At 43.5% G+C, this 16,060-nt stretch overlaps 1 protein-coding gene across 1 annotated transcript in view; it reads left to right on the forward strand.

The window, feature by feature from the left end:
• EFR3A (EFR3 homolog A) overlaps positions 1–16,060 on the forward strand; it is a 78,730-nt gene that overhangs the window by 22,745 nt on the left and 39,925 nt on the right. Inside the window, 5 exon segments of the mRNA XM_061611837.1 lie at positions 2,474–2,511; positions 2,514–2,583; positions 8,673–8,810; positions 11,374–11,452; positions 13,638–13,773. Coding sequence (XP_061467821.1) covers positions 2,474–2,511; positions 2,514–2,583; positions 8,673–8,810; positions 11,374–11,452; positions 13,638–13,773 — 461 coding nt within the window.

The following is a 16,060-nucleotide window of genomic DNA, read 5'->3' on the forward strand; positions in this document are numbered from 1 at the left end:
GAGGGCGACCAGCAGGTAAAAGGTTATGGCTCCCGGCTTGCTGCCATTTCTCAGTAGTCTGTATGACCCATGATCCAGGGACCTTGCAGAGCATGCCAGAGGAGTCTGGTGAGGATGATGTTCAGGCTACTCCTGGGGAGTGGGGAACACCAGTTACCTTATTCAGGATTCTTCCAGCTGGGAGATGAGCGCCCTTTAACTAGCCTAGTAGCTCATTCAGGGAGGCAGAACCTACCACATTCCAGGCCTGGTCAGCCCTTCCTGCAGAGACAACATATGAGGTAGCAGCCTTAGCAGGGTCTCATGGAGCTGTCCAAGGTCCTGTTTGCTTTATATTTGACACGGATTCTTGACTGGACACTGTCTGCAAACTTGGACAGTCTGACTCTGGTGTAAGGTAACTTCCTGTGTTCTTAATGTACTGTTGAGAGAAAGTTTATACTTAATGCTTTCTGCCTTGTGCAGAAGTGTAAAGATTTAGCTTACAGACGTAACACAAACAGATCCTAATGTAATGAATCCAGTAAAATGACAAAGCCACTAAATATGGAATACTTTAAAAAGTGGAGGGGGGTGGAGTATGCACATAGACTTAATTGCAAGGCAACTCATTGCAGAAGAGCAAATCATTACAATTATTTTCAGTTGTCCATAAAACTCTCCATGTGTAGTGTGCATTAAAAATCAACTCATTTGAAATGTGGTGTTGGAGGAGAGCTTTTGCGGATACCATGAACCGTGAAAAGGGCAAATAATCGGGTGTTAGGACAAATTAAACCAAAACTATCACTAGAAGCGAAAATGATGAAACTGAGGTTATCATACTTTGGGCACATAATGAGAAGACATGATTCACTAGAAAAGACAATAATGCTGGGAAAACCAGAAGGGAATAGAAAAAGAGGAAAGCCAAATAAGAGCTAGATTGATTCCATAAAGAAAGCCTGAACTTACAAGATCTGAACAGGGTGGTTTATAACAGATGCTATTGAAGGTCACTGACTCATAGGGTCACTATAAGTCACAATCGACTTAAAGGCACATAACAACAAAGCATTTGTAAAGTAAGGCTTGAAAAAGTCATTATGTCACTGTTTCTTCATGGAACTGGATTGCAACTGCCAAAAAGTTTACTTGGAGAATTTTAGCGAGGCACCTAGTTCCAACAACCGTTTGTTCACTTGCCCCTTAAATTACAGTTCAAACAGACATGAAAGATCTTCACTGACTGGTAATCCACCCCGCCTCCCCGAAGTCACTAGGAGTGCTTTTTATCAGCTTCAGCTAGTGAGACAGCTGCAGCCATTTCTGGACCGGGATAGCCTGACCACTGTTGTCCATGCACAGGTAATCGCCAGGCTGGATTACTGTAATGTGCTGTCTGTGGAGCTGCCCTTGAAGTTTGCCCAGAAGCTGCAGCTGGTGTAAATTGTGGCGACACAGCTGCTCACTGGGGGAGGATATCACCAATATGTTACCCCTTTGCTAAAAGAATTGTACTGGCTGCCCATTAGCTGCTAGGCCAAATTCGAGGTGCTGGCTTTGGTAAGGCCTTGGAAAGCTTGAGAATAGGATACCTGAAAGATCATATCACCCCTTACATACCCAACGAGGGCTTTCTGCAGATACCATGTCGTCAGGAAGTCTGTTCTGTACACCATAGGAAGAGGGCCTTTACTGTTTTGATACCTACCCTTTGGAATTTCCTCTCCTTACATACTAGATAGATGTTGTCTCTCTTGTCTTTTTGGTGCCTACTGAAGACCTTCCCCTTTCAATAAGCCTTTTAAATAGATACCTTATTGCACTCTGCATTTTTAAAGGTTTTTTTAAAGATGCTTTGTTTTTAAGATTTTTTTAGTGATTTATCATTTATTTACCACCCTAGGCTCCCTTTAATAAATAACGACAATGTTGCTCCCCTCCCCATGTTATCAGTGCTTGCATGCACACTGGCAGTAAAGTCTTTCTTTCTTTCTTTCTTTCTTTCTTTCTTTCTTTCTTTCTTTCTTTCTTTCTTTCTTTCTTTCTTTCTTTCTTTCTTTCTTTCTTTCTTTCTTTCTTTCTTTCTTTCTTTCTTTCTTTCTTTCTTTCTTTCTTTCTTTCTTTACTTTCAGACATATCCCACCCATCATCTCAAAGCTCCCCCCCTCCAGGCAGGTTACAGCAGATATAGTACAAATATTTTAAAAAACAACTTACAATAACAACATGGTCTATTAGTTGGCATTATAACTGCCAGAGAATGCAGTCTGAAACAGCCTGTACAAAAAAAAACACATATTCATCTGGTGCCTAAAATTGTACAATACTGGCACCAGCTTACATGTTATGTAATTAATGTGCACAGCATGTTATTGCACTTTCTTGGCCACATAATGCCACATGCTCTCCCCTTCTGTGCAGTGGATTACGTGATGAATGCAATTGATCACACTGCCCTTGTCTTCAACTTTGTTTTGTCTTCCTCCAGGATCCGAATTGCTGGAATTAGGGGTATCCAGGGAGTGGTCCGCCTCAGCACATGGACAATATAGTTCCCTCCCTGCTGTTTAATATGCAGAGACTTGAAGATGTTGACAGGTATGCATGTGCACACTCATTAAACATTACTTATTTGCAAAAATGTCTACACACCCCCAACATTAAGAAAAAAATATTGTGGTGGGGAACAGCATAAGATCAACATTAAAATCACATTCATAAAACAAATGCAAAATCTCTTCCTCCCCTGCCAAAAAAACCCCAGACTCTAGTATGTGTTCAGACACATGATATATTTATGATATATATTTTTTCATCTTAGCTGTTCTTTTCACCACTACTAGTGCTGATGCTATTTTCTAACCTATAGTATTGTGATCGCCAGGCTGGATCTATGGGCAGCTGTGCCCAAATCCTCACCTTGAGGCAAAGGGTCTGATTTGGAAGCCAGAGCCTGAAGGTGTAGCAAGCAGGAGATAGGTTAGCCAACCAGGTCCCCTTCTGCACTATACAATTAAAGCAGTATTATACCACTTTATAGACAGTTATGGCTTATCCTAAAGAGTCTTGGGAACTCTAGTTTATTAAGGGTTCTGAGAGTTGCTAGGAAACTCCTATTCCCTTCACAGAGCTACAACTCCTGGAGTTCCCTGGGAAGAGGGATTGTTTGCTATAAACCAGCCTTTCCCAACCTTTGTCTCCAGATGTTGCTGCACTATAATTCCCATCATTCCTGACCATTGGCCTTGCTGGCTGGGGCTGATGGGAGTTGTAGTCCAACAACATCTGGGGACCCAAAGATTGGGAAAGGTTGCTATAAACCACTCTGAGAATTTTAATATATAGTAATTTTAAAGTATACTGCTTAAAAAAAATTAGGTGCAAGAGACCAGTTTACTAATACTAGTCCTACTCAAAGCAGACCCATTGAAATGAATGAACCTAAGTTAGCCATGTCTATTAATTTCAGTGGATTTATTTTGAGTAGAGCTAGCATGGAATACCACCCTTAGAGGCTGCTCTTTCTTCCCAAGTATGATTTTATTCATATGCAAATATATGGAGATTTAATCAATTGGTTAATAAAATCCCAACAGTAAAGCAACTACGACTTTTAAGATCGACAATAAGAGAAATCAGTGTGTGAGTTAAGTCTTAATGCAACCACTTTGAAATCTTCGTTTGGACATTCAGAATACTGCACCCAAAAGACCAACACTTATCAAAATAGCACACAGCCTACTTGGACGCACACATGATAAAGAGCTTGAAAACAGTGTTTATAGATTGTTGAACTGTTGGCCTCATACAGTGCAGGCAATAAGTTTCTAATCTCATTTTCCTTTGGATATTGTGACTCTTTGCATATGGAGGCAGTGCTGAGAGAAGCATCTTGAAGAGTGGGAGGAATAAGCAGATGGTTCAGGCAGATGGCTCCGGGTAGGAGAAAACAGGATCTGCAACCCCATCGTGGAGGAATGAGAACACATTCTCCACTTAAAGGAGAAGGGAACTTTGTTGTTCTTTCTTTTAATAGCAATAGGATGCTATGTGTCTTCTTAAGAAACAACAACTCTGAATAGTACCCCAGTTTGATGAAGTATCTTAAGCCACACCTGTGCCAGACATTTATTCCACTTTAATTAGTCATGGCTTCCGCCAAAGAATCCTGGGAAGTGTAGTTTGTGAAGGGTGCTGAGAGTTGTTGGGAGACTCCTATTCCTCTGACAGAGCTCCAGTGGCCAGAGTGGTTGAACAGTCTGCCCCTCTTCTGGGGATTGTAGCTCTGTGAGGGGAACAATGGTCTCCTCTCAGCACCCTTCACAAACTACACTTCCCAGGATTCTTTGGGGGAAGCTATGACTGTTTAAAGTGGAATAAATGTCTGGCATGGAGTTGCATTAAGTCATAATCAGGGTTGTTGTTTTGTGACGGGACTCACTGATACAGAGTACCAGCACCTCTTTCCTCTTTTTTTGCTCCCCAAAGCAACCATTTTGTGCTGGCACCCATTTAGCAAAGTATGAGTACTGGCACCTCATTTATTATTATTATTATTTATTCATTTATTCATTCATTTATTTGTTTATTTATTTATTATTTGATTTATATCTCACCCTTCTTCCCAGCAGGAGCCCAGGGTGTTTTTCCCCCCAAAAGCATCCTAAATATAGTCGATAGATTACCATATAATGGAGATGTCTAGCATGAGAAATCGTTGAGGACATGGCTGTACATCAGGGTTAGGGTTGCCAGGTTCAGGGCCTGAGACTGATCCTGTATCTTTAGGAGAAGAGAAAGTCAACCAAGTGCAGGTGTCCTTGCAACGCTGTAATGGGAAAAACCACCAGGTGGAATTCTCCCTTTCCCCTGCACAACTTTTAAAGAGACAAAAGACCTCTTGGAGGAGCCTGGCAGCCCTAGTCAGGGTAGAGACTCCCAAGCCCACCATCACGGGAGCACTGGAAGGTGACTTCTACTGGACCATATAACTGATCCATCCAGCTCATCATAGCCTATACTGACAGCAGCACTCCAGGGTTTTAGACAGGAATTTCCCCCAAACCGACCAGAGGTAAATCGACCTTTCATTCCATGGTAGAGTATCTGCTTTGCATGCAGAAGGTCCCAGGTTCAATCCTTGGCACCTTCAGCTAGCCCTGGGGGAATAGCTTCTACCAGAAACCCTGAGGAGCCATTGTCAGTCAGTGCAGGCAATACTGGGCTAGATTGACCAATGGCCTGGCTCAAAATAAGATGGCTTCATTCACCATATTGAAAGCCAGGGGCCTTAGCTCAGTGGTAGAGCATCTGCCTTGTATGCAGAAGGTCCCAGGTTCAATCCCCCGGCATCTCTAGGTACGGCTGGGAGAGGCTCCTGCCTGAAACCATGGAGAGCCACTGCCAGTCAGTGTAGATAGTACTCAGCTAGATGGACCAAAGGGGTATGCAGGGGAAAGAGAGGGAGAGAACATTCCTTTGTGCAAGCAGAAATCCTTATGCTGATGGAGTGTTCACTTAGCACTACGTTGGATACAATCCTCTGAGTGGGAGAAATTGTCAGCAGGGAAAGAGTTAAGCATCCCTTCTATGGCTGATCCTCTACTGAAGATTACAGCCTTTGGAGGCTGTTTTTCATTAAAACAAAAAGGCCTGTTTGAAAAATATTACATGTACTGGTAATCTGTGTTTTAACATCTAGTTTGAGCCAGAACAAATAGTTTAACGCACAGTTTGGCTTTCCTTCAGCTGGAGATGAGAGCAAAGTGGCTAACCTATACCCCTACCCAAATTATATAAAGTGGAATTTCTGAATGATTGACCGCCTACAAGCTTTCTAAATAGTTGACCTTACTCGGAGACTCATGGATTTTGTGCTGTGATTTTGAGTAATAGCTTATGTGCTAAAAGCTTCTCCAGTTATTGGAAAGGCATAGCACTGTGATTTTACTTTTTCAGCATCAGAGGCTTGTAATTGTTGTTTGGAAAGTCACAAGTCCCAGAATGCTATAGGATATTCTGATCTGAATCACTGCAAAATGGACATTTAAAATCGGCATGTTTTAGAGTAGAACACTTGACCTTTCCATTTTGCACGAAAGATTTGGACCGTCTCAATTCCAAAGCTCTTGACATTCTTTACCTTGTATGCATATATTGTTGTTGTTGTTTATATCCCACCCTTTCTTCCAATAGGAGCCCAGGGTGGCAAACTAAAACACTAAAAAACCTCTAAAACATCTTAAAAACAGACTTTAAAATATGTTAAAACAAAACATCTTTAAAAATATATATTTTTTAAAAGCTTTAAAAACATGTTAAAAGCAATTCCAACACTGACACAGACTGGGATAAGGTCTCAACTTAAAAGGCTTGTTGAAAGAGGAAGGTCTTCAGTAGGTGCCGAAAAGATAACAGAGATGGTGCCTGTCTAATATTTAAGGGGAGGGAATTCCAAAGAGTAGGTGCCAAAGCACTAAAGGCCTATTTCCTATGTTGTGCAGAACAGACCTCCTGATAAGATGGTTTCTGCAGGAGGCCCTCACCTGCAGAGCACAGTGATCGACTGGGTATATAAGGGGTGAGATGATTTTTCAGGTATCCTGGTCCCAAGCTGCATAGGGCTTTGTACACCAAAACCAGAACCTTGAACTTGGCCCAGTAGCTAATGGGCAGCTAGTCCAAACCTTTCAGCAGCGGGGTGACATGTTGGCAATATCCTGCCCCAGTGAGCAGTTGCCCCACTGCATTTTGCACCAGCTGCAGCTTCCGGACCAACCTCAAGGGCAACCTCACGTAGAGTGCACTTGCCTGGAGGTTACCAGTGCATGAACAACAGTGGAGAGGCTATCCCAGTTCAGAAACAGCCACAGTTGTCTTACCAGCCAAAGATGGTAAAAGGCACTCCTAGCCACAGAGGTCACCTGGGCCTCTAGTGACAAAGATGGATTCAAGAGCACTCCCAGACTACAAACCTGCTCTCTCAGAAGGAGTATGACCCCATTCAAAGCAGGCAACTGATCAATTATCTGAACTCGGGAACCACCAACACACAGCGCCTCTGTCTTGCTAGGATGTTACTGAGAAATAGAGCTGGGTATCATCAGCTTACTGCTGACACTTCATCCCCCTGTCTCTCTCCCAACTGAGGTCATCATACAGGGCGACCAAGGCTATTTCCATGCCAAAACCAGGCCTGAAACCCGACTGAAATGGATCCAGATAATCTGTCTCATCCAAGAGTGTCTGGAGCTGGCCTGCCACCACTCATTCAAGGACCTTGCCCAGGAATGGAACATTTGCTACTGGCCTATAGTTATTAAGATTTTCTGGCTCCAGGGAGGGTTTCTTCAGGAGTGGTCTCAGTACCGCCTCTTTCAAGCAACCAGGGATCACCCCCTCTTGCAGAGAGGCATTAATCACTTCCCTGGCCCAGCCGGCTGTTCCATCCCTGCTAGCTTTTATTAGCCAAGAAGGGCAAGGATCCAGCACAGAAGTGGCTGCACGAACCTAAGCACCTTGTCAATGTCATCAAGCTGCACCAACTGAAACTCATCCAAGAAATCGGGACAAGTCTGTGCTCTGGATACCTCGCTTGATTCACCTGCTAGAACACTGGAGTCTGAGTCCTGGCAGATGCTAAAGATTATATCCTGGAAGTGCCTAGCGAATTCATTACAGTGGGCCTCAGATGGATCTACCATGTCCTTGGGGCCAGCGTGTAATAGTCCCTGGACAATTCTGAAGAGCTCCGCTGGGTGGCAGATTGATGATTTGACAGTGGCAGCAAAATATTGTTTTTTTGCTGCCCTCACTGCCCCTAAATACAGCTTACCATAGGCACTTAACAGTGTGTAATTGCATCCACCAGGAGTTTGTCTCCATCTGCACTCAAGCAGGATTTTAATGTGAACCTCCCTAATTTACACTTCCTGAAACAGTGGGAAATTTCCTCTTCTTTGACATTTGCACCCCTCTGTATTTGCTGATGCAGCTCTCCAGCCAAACAACATGTAAACAGATGTGTGTGTTATGGGGAGCTGTGTATTAAAATGCATGCCTGTATAAGTGAAATTTAAAAATGCATTATAATAGAGGACATTGCTAGCAAAAAAAATGTGTGTATTAGGCAAGTCTGCATACAAAAATATGTTTAACAAATGTACACTAGAATGCTATCAAATTTGTGTGAGGCCCACAATTGTGGAGAACTGAGCTTAAGTTTGGAAAACTGAGAAACCAAAACTGGCAAATTTGTCCATCTCAAGAGTGCTGCTGTTTTGGGGGCTTCAATAGTGACCTAATCCAAATGTACAAGGAACCTACATAAGGCAAAGAGACTCCCTGCTACTGACAGTCACCCTTCAATTTGTGGAGGCAGACAACTGAGAACACAATGGAGGTGACATGTCAGGATATTGTGTCTGGGTTGTATTCGACAAAATGGCCGCAGGAGCACAAGGACTGCTGCCTGTGCAATGGGACTTCCCTCATTCCCCCAAATCTTCCCTGGAGGGTTGGGGCAACCCCTTAGAACAACTTTGGGGGGGGCACAGGGGGTGTTTGGGAAGGGGAGAGGAAGTCCTGTTGCACTAGTGGAAGACCTTGCACTAACAGCATGACTTTGTTGTACACAACCCTGTACATGGGTACATTTCAAATAACCAGAGTGAATGGTTTTGTTTCAGTCGGATCTTCCCGCCTTCATCACCCTCAGGAGGAGAAAAAGAGGAAAACCCATCTGTGCTAGCTGAGAACCGTTTCAGAGGACTGCTGCGCTGAGCAACCTATGGCAACATGAACCATGCTGTCCGACCAGTTTTTGCGTGAGTAGAAGATCTGTTTGGGGGGGGGTTAAAAAAGGAAGAAAAAGAAATGGCCTCTGCAATCACACATTTGGAATCGCAATCACACATTTGGAATTGCAATCACACATTTGGAATTGCACTCAAAGGAGCTGCAGTACAGAATTGACCAGGTAGTCCCTGTTTTTGTGGGGGATGCTGAGGGTATATCACCTAAACGATTGGTTATCCTATTGAACCATTGTTAGAAGCTTACAACCAATCACATTCAGCTAGAATGGAGGAGGAATTCAGTTCAGTTTGCATTTAATGTGAATCTACTTAATTTGTACTTCCTGAAACAATCTGTGAACCAAAACTTAGCTATCCTTCAGAATGTATACTTCAGATAATGTGATGCAGTCATTTAGCCAAATAATTTGTCTGTCTGTCTAAAGTGCATGTAAAATAATAATAATAATAATAATAAAATTTTATTTAGCAGATGCCCATCTGTCCGACTGAACGGACACTCTGGGCGACTTACAATATAAAATACAATATAAAATACAATCTGCTCATATACATAATCATCACATTATTAATATCATAACATCTCATCTGAAGACCATCTTACATTAATACAGTGTAAAAGCTAACCCACCCCAGAGATCCCATAGGCCTGCCTGAAGAGCCAGGTCTTCAAGGCTCGGCGAAAAGTCAACAGGGAGGGGGCATGCCGAAGGTCAAAGGGAAGTAAGTTCCAGAGGGTGGGGGCCACGATCGCAAAAGCCATCTCCCTGGCCCGCACCAACCTAGCTGTCTTAGTCGGTGGGTCCGAGAGAAGGTCCTGTGAGGCTGATCTTGTTTGGCGGCATATTTGGTGATACTGGAGGCGCTCCTTCAGATAAACTGGGCCGGAACCGTATAGGGTTTTAAAGGTTAAAACCAACACCTTGAATTGGGCCCGGTATACAACTGGCAACCAGTGTAATTCAATCAACACTGGGGTGATATGATCGCGGCGGCGGGTCTGCTTTATTAAGCGTGCTGCCGCGTTTTGTACCAGCTGGAGTTTCCGGACCGTCTTCAAGGGTAACCCCACGTAGAGCGCATTACAGTAGTCTAATCGAGAGGAGATCAGGGCATGTATCACTCATGGGAGCAGATGTATGGGAAGATAGGGTCGCAGCCTCTGTACTAGATGAAGTTGGTACCAAGCTGCCCGGCTCACTGCAGAAACCTGAGCCTCCATAGACAGCTGGGAGTCCAAAATGACCCCGAGACTGCGGACCTGGTCCTTCAGGGGCAAACTCACCCCATTAAGTATCAGGTCAAAATCACCCAACCTTCCCTTGTCCCCCACTAGTAATACCTCAGTCTTATCGGGGTTCAGCCTCAGCCTGTTCTCTCCCATCCATCCACTTACGGACTCCAGGCACTTGGACAAGGTATCCACAGCCAACTCTGGTGAAGATTTAAATGAGAGATAGAGCTGCGTGTCATCCGCATATTGGTGACACTGCAGCCCAAAACTCCTGATGATGGCTCCCAGCGGTTTCATATAAATGTTAAATAGCATGGGAGAGAGGATAGAACCCTGTGGCACACCACAGTTGAGGGGCCAAGGGTCTGAAACCTCATCCCCCAACACTACCCGTTGATATCTACCAAGAGATAGGAACGGAACCACTGTAAAACAGTGCCTCCAATGAATACATGGGTGAAAATGCCAAACAAACATGAATTATAAAAGAAAATTGCTTGCTAAAATGGGTATATGAGCCAAAATTGCATGCAAAAAAATATGTATATTGGGAGAAAGATCGTCTTGCCCCTTATATACCCCATTGATCACTGTGCTGCGCAGGTGGGGGCCTCCTGCAGATACCATCTTATCAGGAGGTCTGCTCCACACAACATAGTAAGTAGACCATTAGTGACACCTACCCTTTGGAATTCCCTTTCCTTAAAACTTAGATAGGTGCCGTCTCTGTTATTTTTTTGGCACCTACTGAAGACCTTCCTCTTTCAATAAGCCTTTTAAGTAGAAACCTTATCCCAGTCTGTGTCTGTGTTGGAATTGCTTTTAAGATGTTTTTAAAGCTTTTTTAAAAAAAGATGTTTTTAAAGATGTTCTGTTTTATGTTTTAAAGTCTCTTGTTTTTAAGATGTTTTAGAGTGGTTTTTAGTGTTTTTGTTTGCCGCCCTGGATTCCTTCTGGGAGGAAGGGTGGGATATAAATGAACGGATGAACGGACAGACAGGCAAATGAATGGGCGGGCACTAGTTAATGGGCACTTTTTATGAGACCTTTTTTAAAAAAACAAAAATCACAAACTGATGCAAAAATGTGGAGAACTCTACTTAAGATTGCAAAAGTGAGGAAGTGAGAGAAACTACAATTGACAGATTTGGCTGTCCATAGTCCCAGTACAGTACAGTGGCTTGGATTGGATCATAAGACATGTTTCATTGCTGTCTTATTTTTGCTCACAGTTAGGAAAAAGTCCCCCTTGTTCTAATGTTCATAATGAAAAACAGCACTTGGGGTTGTGGTGGTTTGATTTAATTTATCTTATTATATTGTACTTTATTTCATTAGACATTTAGACCGTCACAGACTGTGGGATCCCAATGAATTTGCTGTCTCCATTTTCAAAATCATCATGTATTCTATACAGGTAGGTTTAGGTCTCAAATGTTGTGATTTAAAACAAAATCGAAGAAGGCAGATGTTCTTAGATACGTGCCTACTTCTCTTTATAATAATCACTCAGTGTTTAAGGGCGCAGTCCAAGTCACTTTTCCGCCGGGCTGGGGTGAGTTGGATGCTGTGGCGCGCCTGTTGTGCCGACGGACTCCTGACTGTGCCGGGCTCTGCCACCAGCAGCCCTCCTCCATGGTGGAGATGTGGCTCCACCAGGGGTCTGCCGTGGATGGCCAGCTTGGTGGAAAGAGGGCCTCCAGAAGCCTTGAAAATGTGGCTTACAGAGGTGTGGCAGGGGAGAAGCTGGGGGGGGGACTTATGCAAGATCCCCCTCATGTTTAGACCCCTCCCCTGGGTCCCAATTCCCCTTCAAATGCCACCAGCCAAAAGGCCATCAGAGTAAAATATGCCCCATTTGGCCTATGGGGAATGCTTACTCCCCCGGAGGTCTGTTTGCCAGAGCTGATGCTTTCCGGTCAGCTCATGCGTCTGGCTCCTGACAGAGCCCATGTTCAGCCAGGCTGGCAGCTCTTGAGTGGGAGGAGGATCCCATGGAGCTTTCCGCTGGCTCCTCCTCTGCCAGCCCCCTCCCCTCAAGCTTCTGTGCAGTAATAATAGAAGGTAGCTAAAGGCAACCAGGCCCCTTAACCTTATGAGAAAATATCAGATACTTACTTGCTCTGTAACCCAGAGAAAGTTGCTACACTCCTTTCCCCCCAATCTGGAACATTCGGCTCCTGAGGAAAGCAGCTTTCATTTGGCTGGAGTGGAATATTTTCTCTGCCTATGCAGTAAATTTTGTTTTAAGCAGATGCTTAACATCAGTGCTGATTAATCCCTTTTGGACTTGACTTTTTTCTCCAATCCAAATCCCAGCAGGGTAACTGTTGCAGGTAGTGCAGAATGTAGGGGCCAGACTGCTGATGGGGGCACATGGCCAACAACATACGACACCATTGTTCAGACATCTGCACTGGCTTCCCATCTGCAGCTCAGCCAGATTCAAGGTCCTTGTATTAATTTCAAAAGCCCTAAACAACTTAGGTCCAGGGTACATTAGGGGCCAGCCACCTGAACCCGTATATCCCAACTCAGCGACTAAGATCACCTGGGGAAGCATTACTGGTTGCCCCCAAACTGGTGAAGGTCATTTGACGTAGACACAAAACCAAGCATTGGTGTCATTGCCCTAGTCCTGTGGAATGCTCTTCCAGTGCCTTCTATCTTAATCTTTAAATATTTGCTGAAAACCTTTCTATGCCACCAGGCTTATGCAGGCAATTAAGAAAACAGTGTCTGAAGCAGTTAGCTGGTAAATTGTGATTTTAAATTTTTGTGTGGTTTTCATTGCGCATGTATCCGCGTGTGTGTTTGTGTATTTGTTGTAAATCATTTTGATATTTTTTGTGAAACTGCAGAACACAAGTACTTTTATAAATAAATAAAATGTCCGAGAGCAATTGTGGGAACTGCCCTTGAGAAGCCTACAGAAGCTGCGGTTGGTGCAAAATGTGACAGCCTGTCTCCTAACAGCTTGTCTCCCCGAGCACAACACCTATGTTTGAAAGACTGGCACTGGCTACCATTCAGGTTCTTGGCACAAACAAAATATTTTGATTTTTGTATTTAAAGCCCCAAGTGGCCTGAGTCCAGAATATAAACTGCCTCTGCCTGTATGATTCTCCACCGTCCCTTAGTATGTTAATACCACCTTTGGAAGAATATCAGAAAGTGCCTTGCACTGAGTCAGGCCATTAGGCAGCTCCACTGAACCATGGCTCTTCCCCAAGATCATGCTCTCGGTGCCAACTCCTCATGAATCCAATTGTGTCGAAGCCCATCATTTACACAATTAGGTATGTTCATCTTTTTCATCATTGATATTAATTCATATTAATTAATACAGAAAAAAGATAATTCATTCTGGTACGTAATACATAAGCCCTTAACCAGAGGATTTTTTTGGGGGGGGGGTGACAGAGAGGGAGAGAAATCTGTGCACATAGCAGGAAACATTTGCTCAACATCAGATAGGTATCTCCTCAGACAATTTTCAGGATCAAGAGAATGTGGAAAGAAGGAAAGAACAGTTGGAATTAAAGCTCATGGGGAGTAGCTTTTAATTTACAGTTGAAATTAACAAGTATTTTAATTTTTAGGCACAATACTCTCATCATGTGATACAGGAAATTCTGGCACACCTTCATTCTCACAGGAAAGATTTTGCCCGAGTCCAAGCAGGCATCATCCAGGCCCTTCTGCAAACTGTTGCCATTGCTGCAAAGGGTTCCACAGGTGAGTATCACACTGTTAAAGATTCTGAGCAGGAGCAGACAAGATGTCTCCCATAATCTGGCCTTTCATGTGGAGAGGAACAATTGACACCTGCTCACCTAATGTACATGTCCCACCTCTGACATCTCTGCATATTCGTGTGGAAATCAAATGTTTGAATACAGCCTGTGTGTTATGATGCCAATGGAATCCAGGTTAATTTTTTTCTGGGGAAATCAGCCACTTGATATTGGCCTACATTCATTGGATTTTACATGCATTGGTTGTCTTTGTATGATCCATCATCACTTGGGCATGAAGAAATGTTGGAGGTGGTTTGGGACACCAGATGAATGGAAAGGGTACTCACATACTTACTCCCTTCCATGTCATGGGGCAGGTCAGGAGGGGAATATCATCCATTTCTCTGAAATGTGGGGTTTATTTATTTATCAGATTTCTGCCCTGCCCTTCCTCCCAAATGAGTACAGGACTCCTTGGAACAAACACAAATGATTGCAGTGACCTCCATTTCTATTCCACAGGTGGTGTTTCCGTTTCAACCTGCATTGATAAATCTCTGTCTCCCTGTGAATGATTTTAAAATTGTTCTAAACTTTCTGCCATATTTAAAGTAAAGATGAAGTGGATATCCAGGGTAGCAGAGCATCTGGATATTGGAAAGTGGTCTGAAAAGTTATTAATTAAACGTTTCAGTTGCAGCTGAGCCCAGTTCCTCTCTCTCGCTTTCTTAATTGTGCAAAAACTAGAACTTATTCTCTGTGGCTGCAATCACACATAAGTCAGGCTAGCAACGTAGGAGACTGCCTTATAATGAGCTGGACCATTGGTCCATCTAGCTCAGTATTGTCTACACTGACTGGCAGTGGCTGTCCAGGATTTCAGGCAGGAATCTCTCTCATCCCTACCTGGAGATGCCAAGGATTGAACCTGGGACCTTCTGCAAGCAAAGCAGATGTTCTGCCACTCAGCTATGGTCCTTTCCCTGGCTTATTGTGGGGAACAAGTAGTCTCTTAGTGCGTACTTCTGTGCACTAGCTTCTGCTTCACTCCTCATCTGGCATAAGCAGCAGGAAGTCTTGGCTTTGCATTATGTCAAAATGTTACGCTAGGAATTGTGGTTTATTGTTTCCTAACAAGCCAAGGTAAGCAAGCCAATAATAATGCATGACTTAAGGGTGACTGTCTTAATCATGGCTTGTTAGGGAGAAGCAAGCTACAGTCTCTGGTTAGAATGCAACGAGCAGTCAAACCTTCCTCATGCAAGGAGAAGAGTGAAGTGGGAGCGATTGTGCAGCACACCTCGGTGCACTGCATGTTCACAGTAAACCACAACAGTCAGAAAGTCAGGCTTATCATTACATGTAAATGCGCCTGGTTTGGACATCGCATTAAGGTAAACCATGACTTAGCATGAATGTGTGGATGTGATTAATGTAAGGTAAGCCATGACTTGGCTTAGCATGTTATCCAAATCCAGACATGTGGTTCAGCTCTCCTAGACAAACCACAAGCTGTAAACCATTGGACAAACCTTGGTTAGAGCTCCTGGTTAGTCTGGAGAGAGCTAAGCCACGAGCCTGGACAACACGCTAAGCCGAGCAGCCATGGGTTAGCTCAGTGCAGCGCAACAACTGATCAATCAGAGAGGAGCAAAGTGGCTGCGATATCCTGTCCCGGAGCCCACACACACTCATGTTCACCAAGCCGCCATGTCTTAAAAGCTGCAAGACAAATACCTGCAAAATATTGGAAGGCACAGTTAAGATTTAAGGAAACTGTGGCTTTTAAAAAATTGGGAGATGATCAGTTTGGTAGAATGAACAGCATACCGGAGATTTAATGTTTTACCATGGAAACCTGGAGAGAGGTGGCTTGTTATATGGATGGATGAACCACACACATACATGCATGTGCAAATAGTCCCATGTGTTTAAGTCCATACTTTAATTACTTGAATTTATTATAATTATTTTGATAATATTAATGCTTGCTTTTGTATTTTCTCACTGGCTGTGTACTGTTAATAACAAAAAGAAAAACCCCTGAGATTCTGGACTCATTTGCCTATGTTAAACAATTGTTTGTTTTATTATTTTAATGTTTAGAAGAATGCGGTGGATAGCCATTATTTTCCAGTGCCAAAGAGAACATTGTATGTTTGCTCTTGCAGTTATATATACTGATTAAGCAACAGTTGTGAAAGTATTGCCATATTTGCAGGGAGTGGGAGTAAAAAAACCAGTGACTCATTTAAAAGTTAAGCCAATTATTGTGCAATTGAGCC

This window comes from Rhineura floridana, chromosome 1, assembly GCF_030035675.1.
Source record: "Rhineura floridana isolate rRhiFlo1 chromosome 1, rRhiFlo1.hap2, whole genome shotgun sequence".
Taxonomy (NCBI): domain Eukaryota; kingdom Metazoa; phylum Chordata; class Lepidosauria; order Squamata; family Rhineuridae; genus Rhineura; species Rhineura floridana.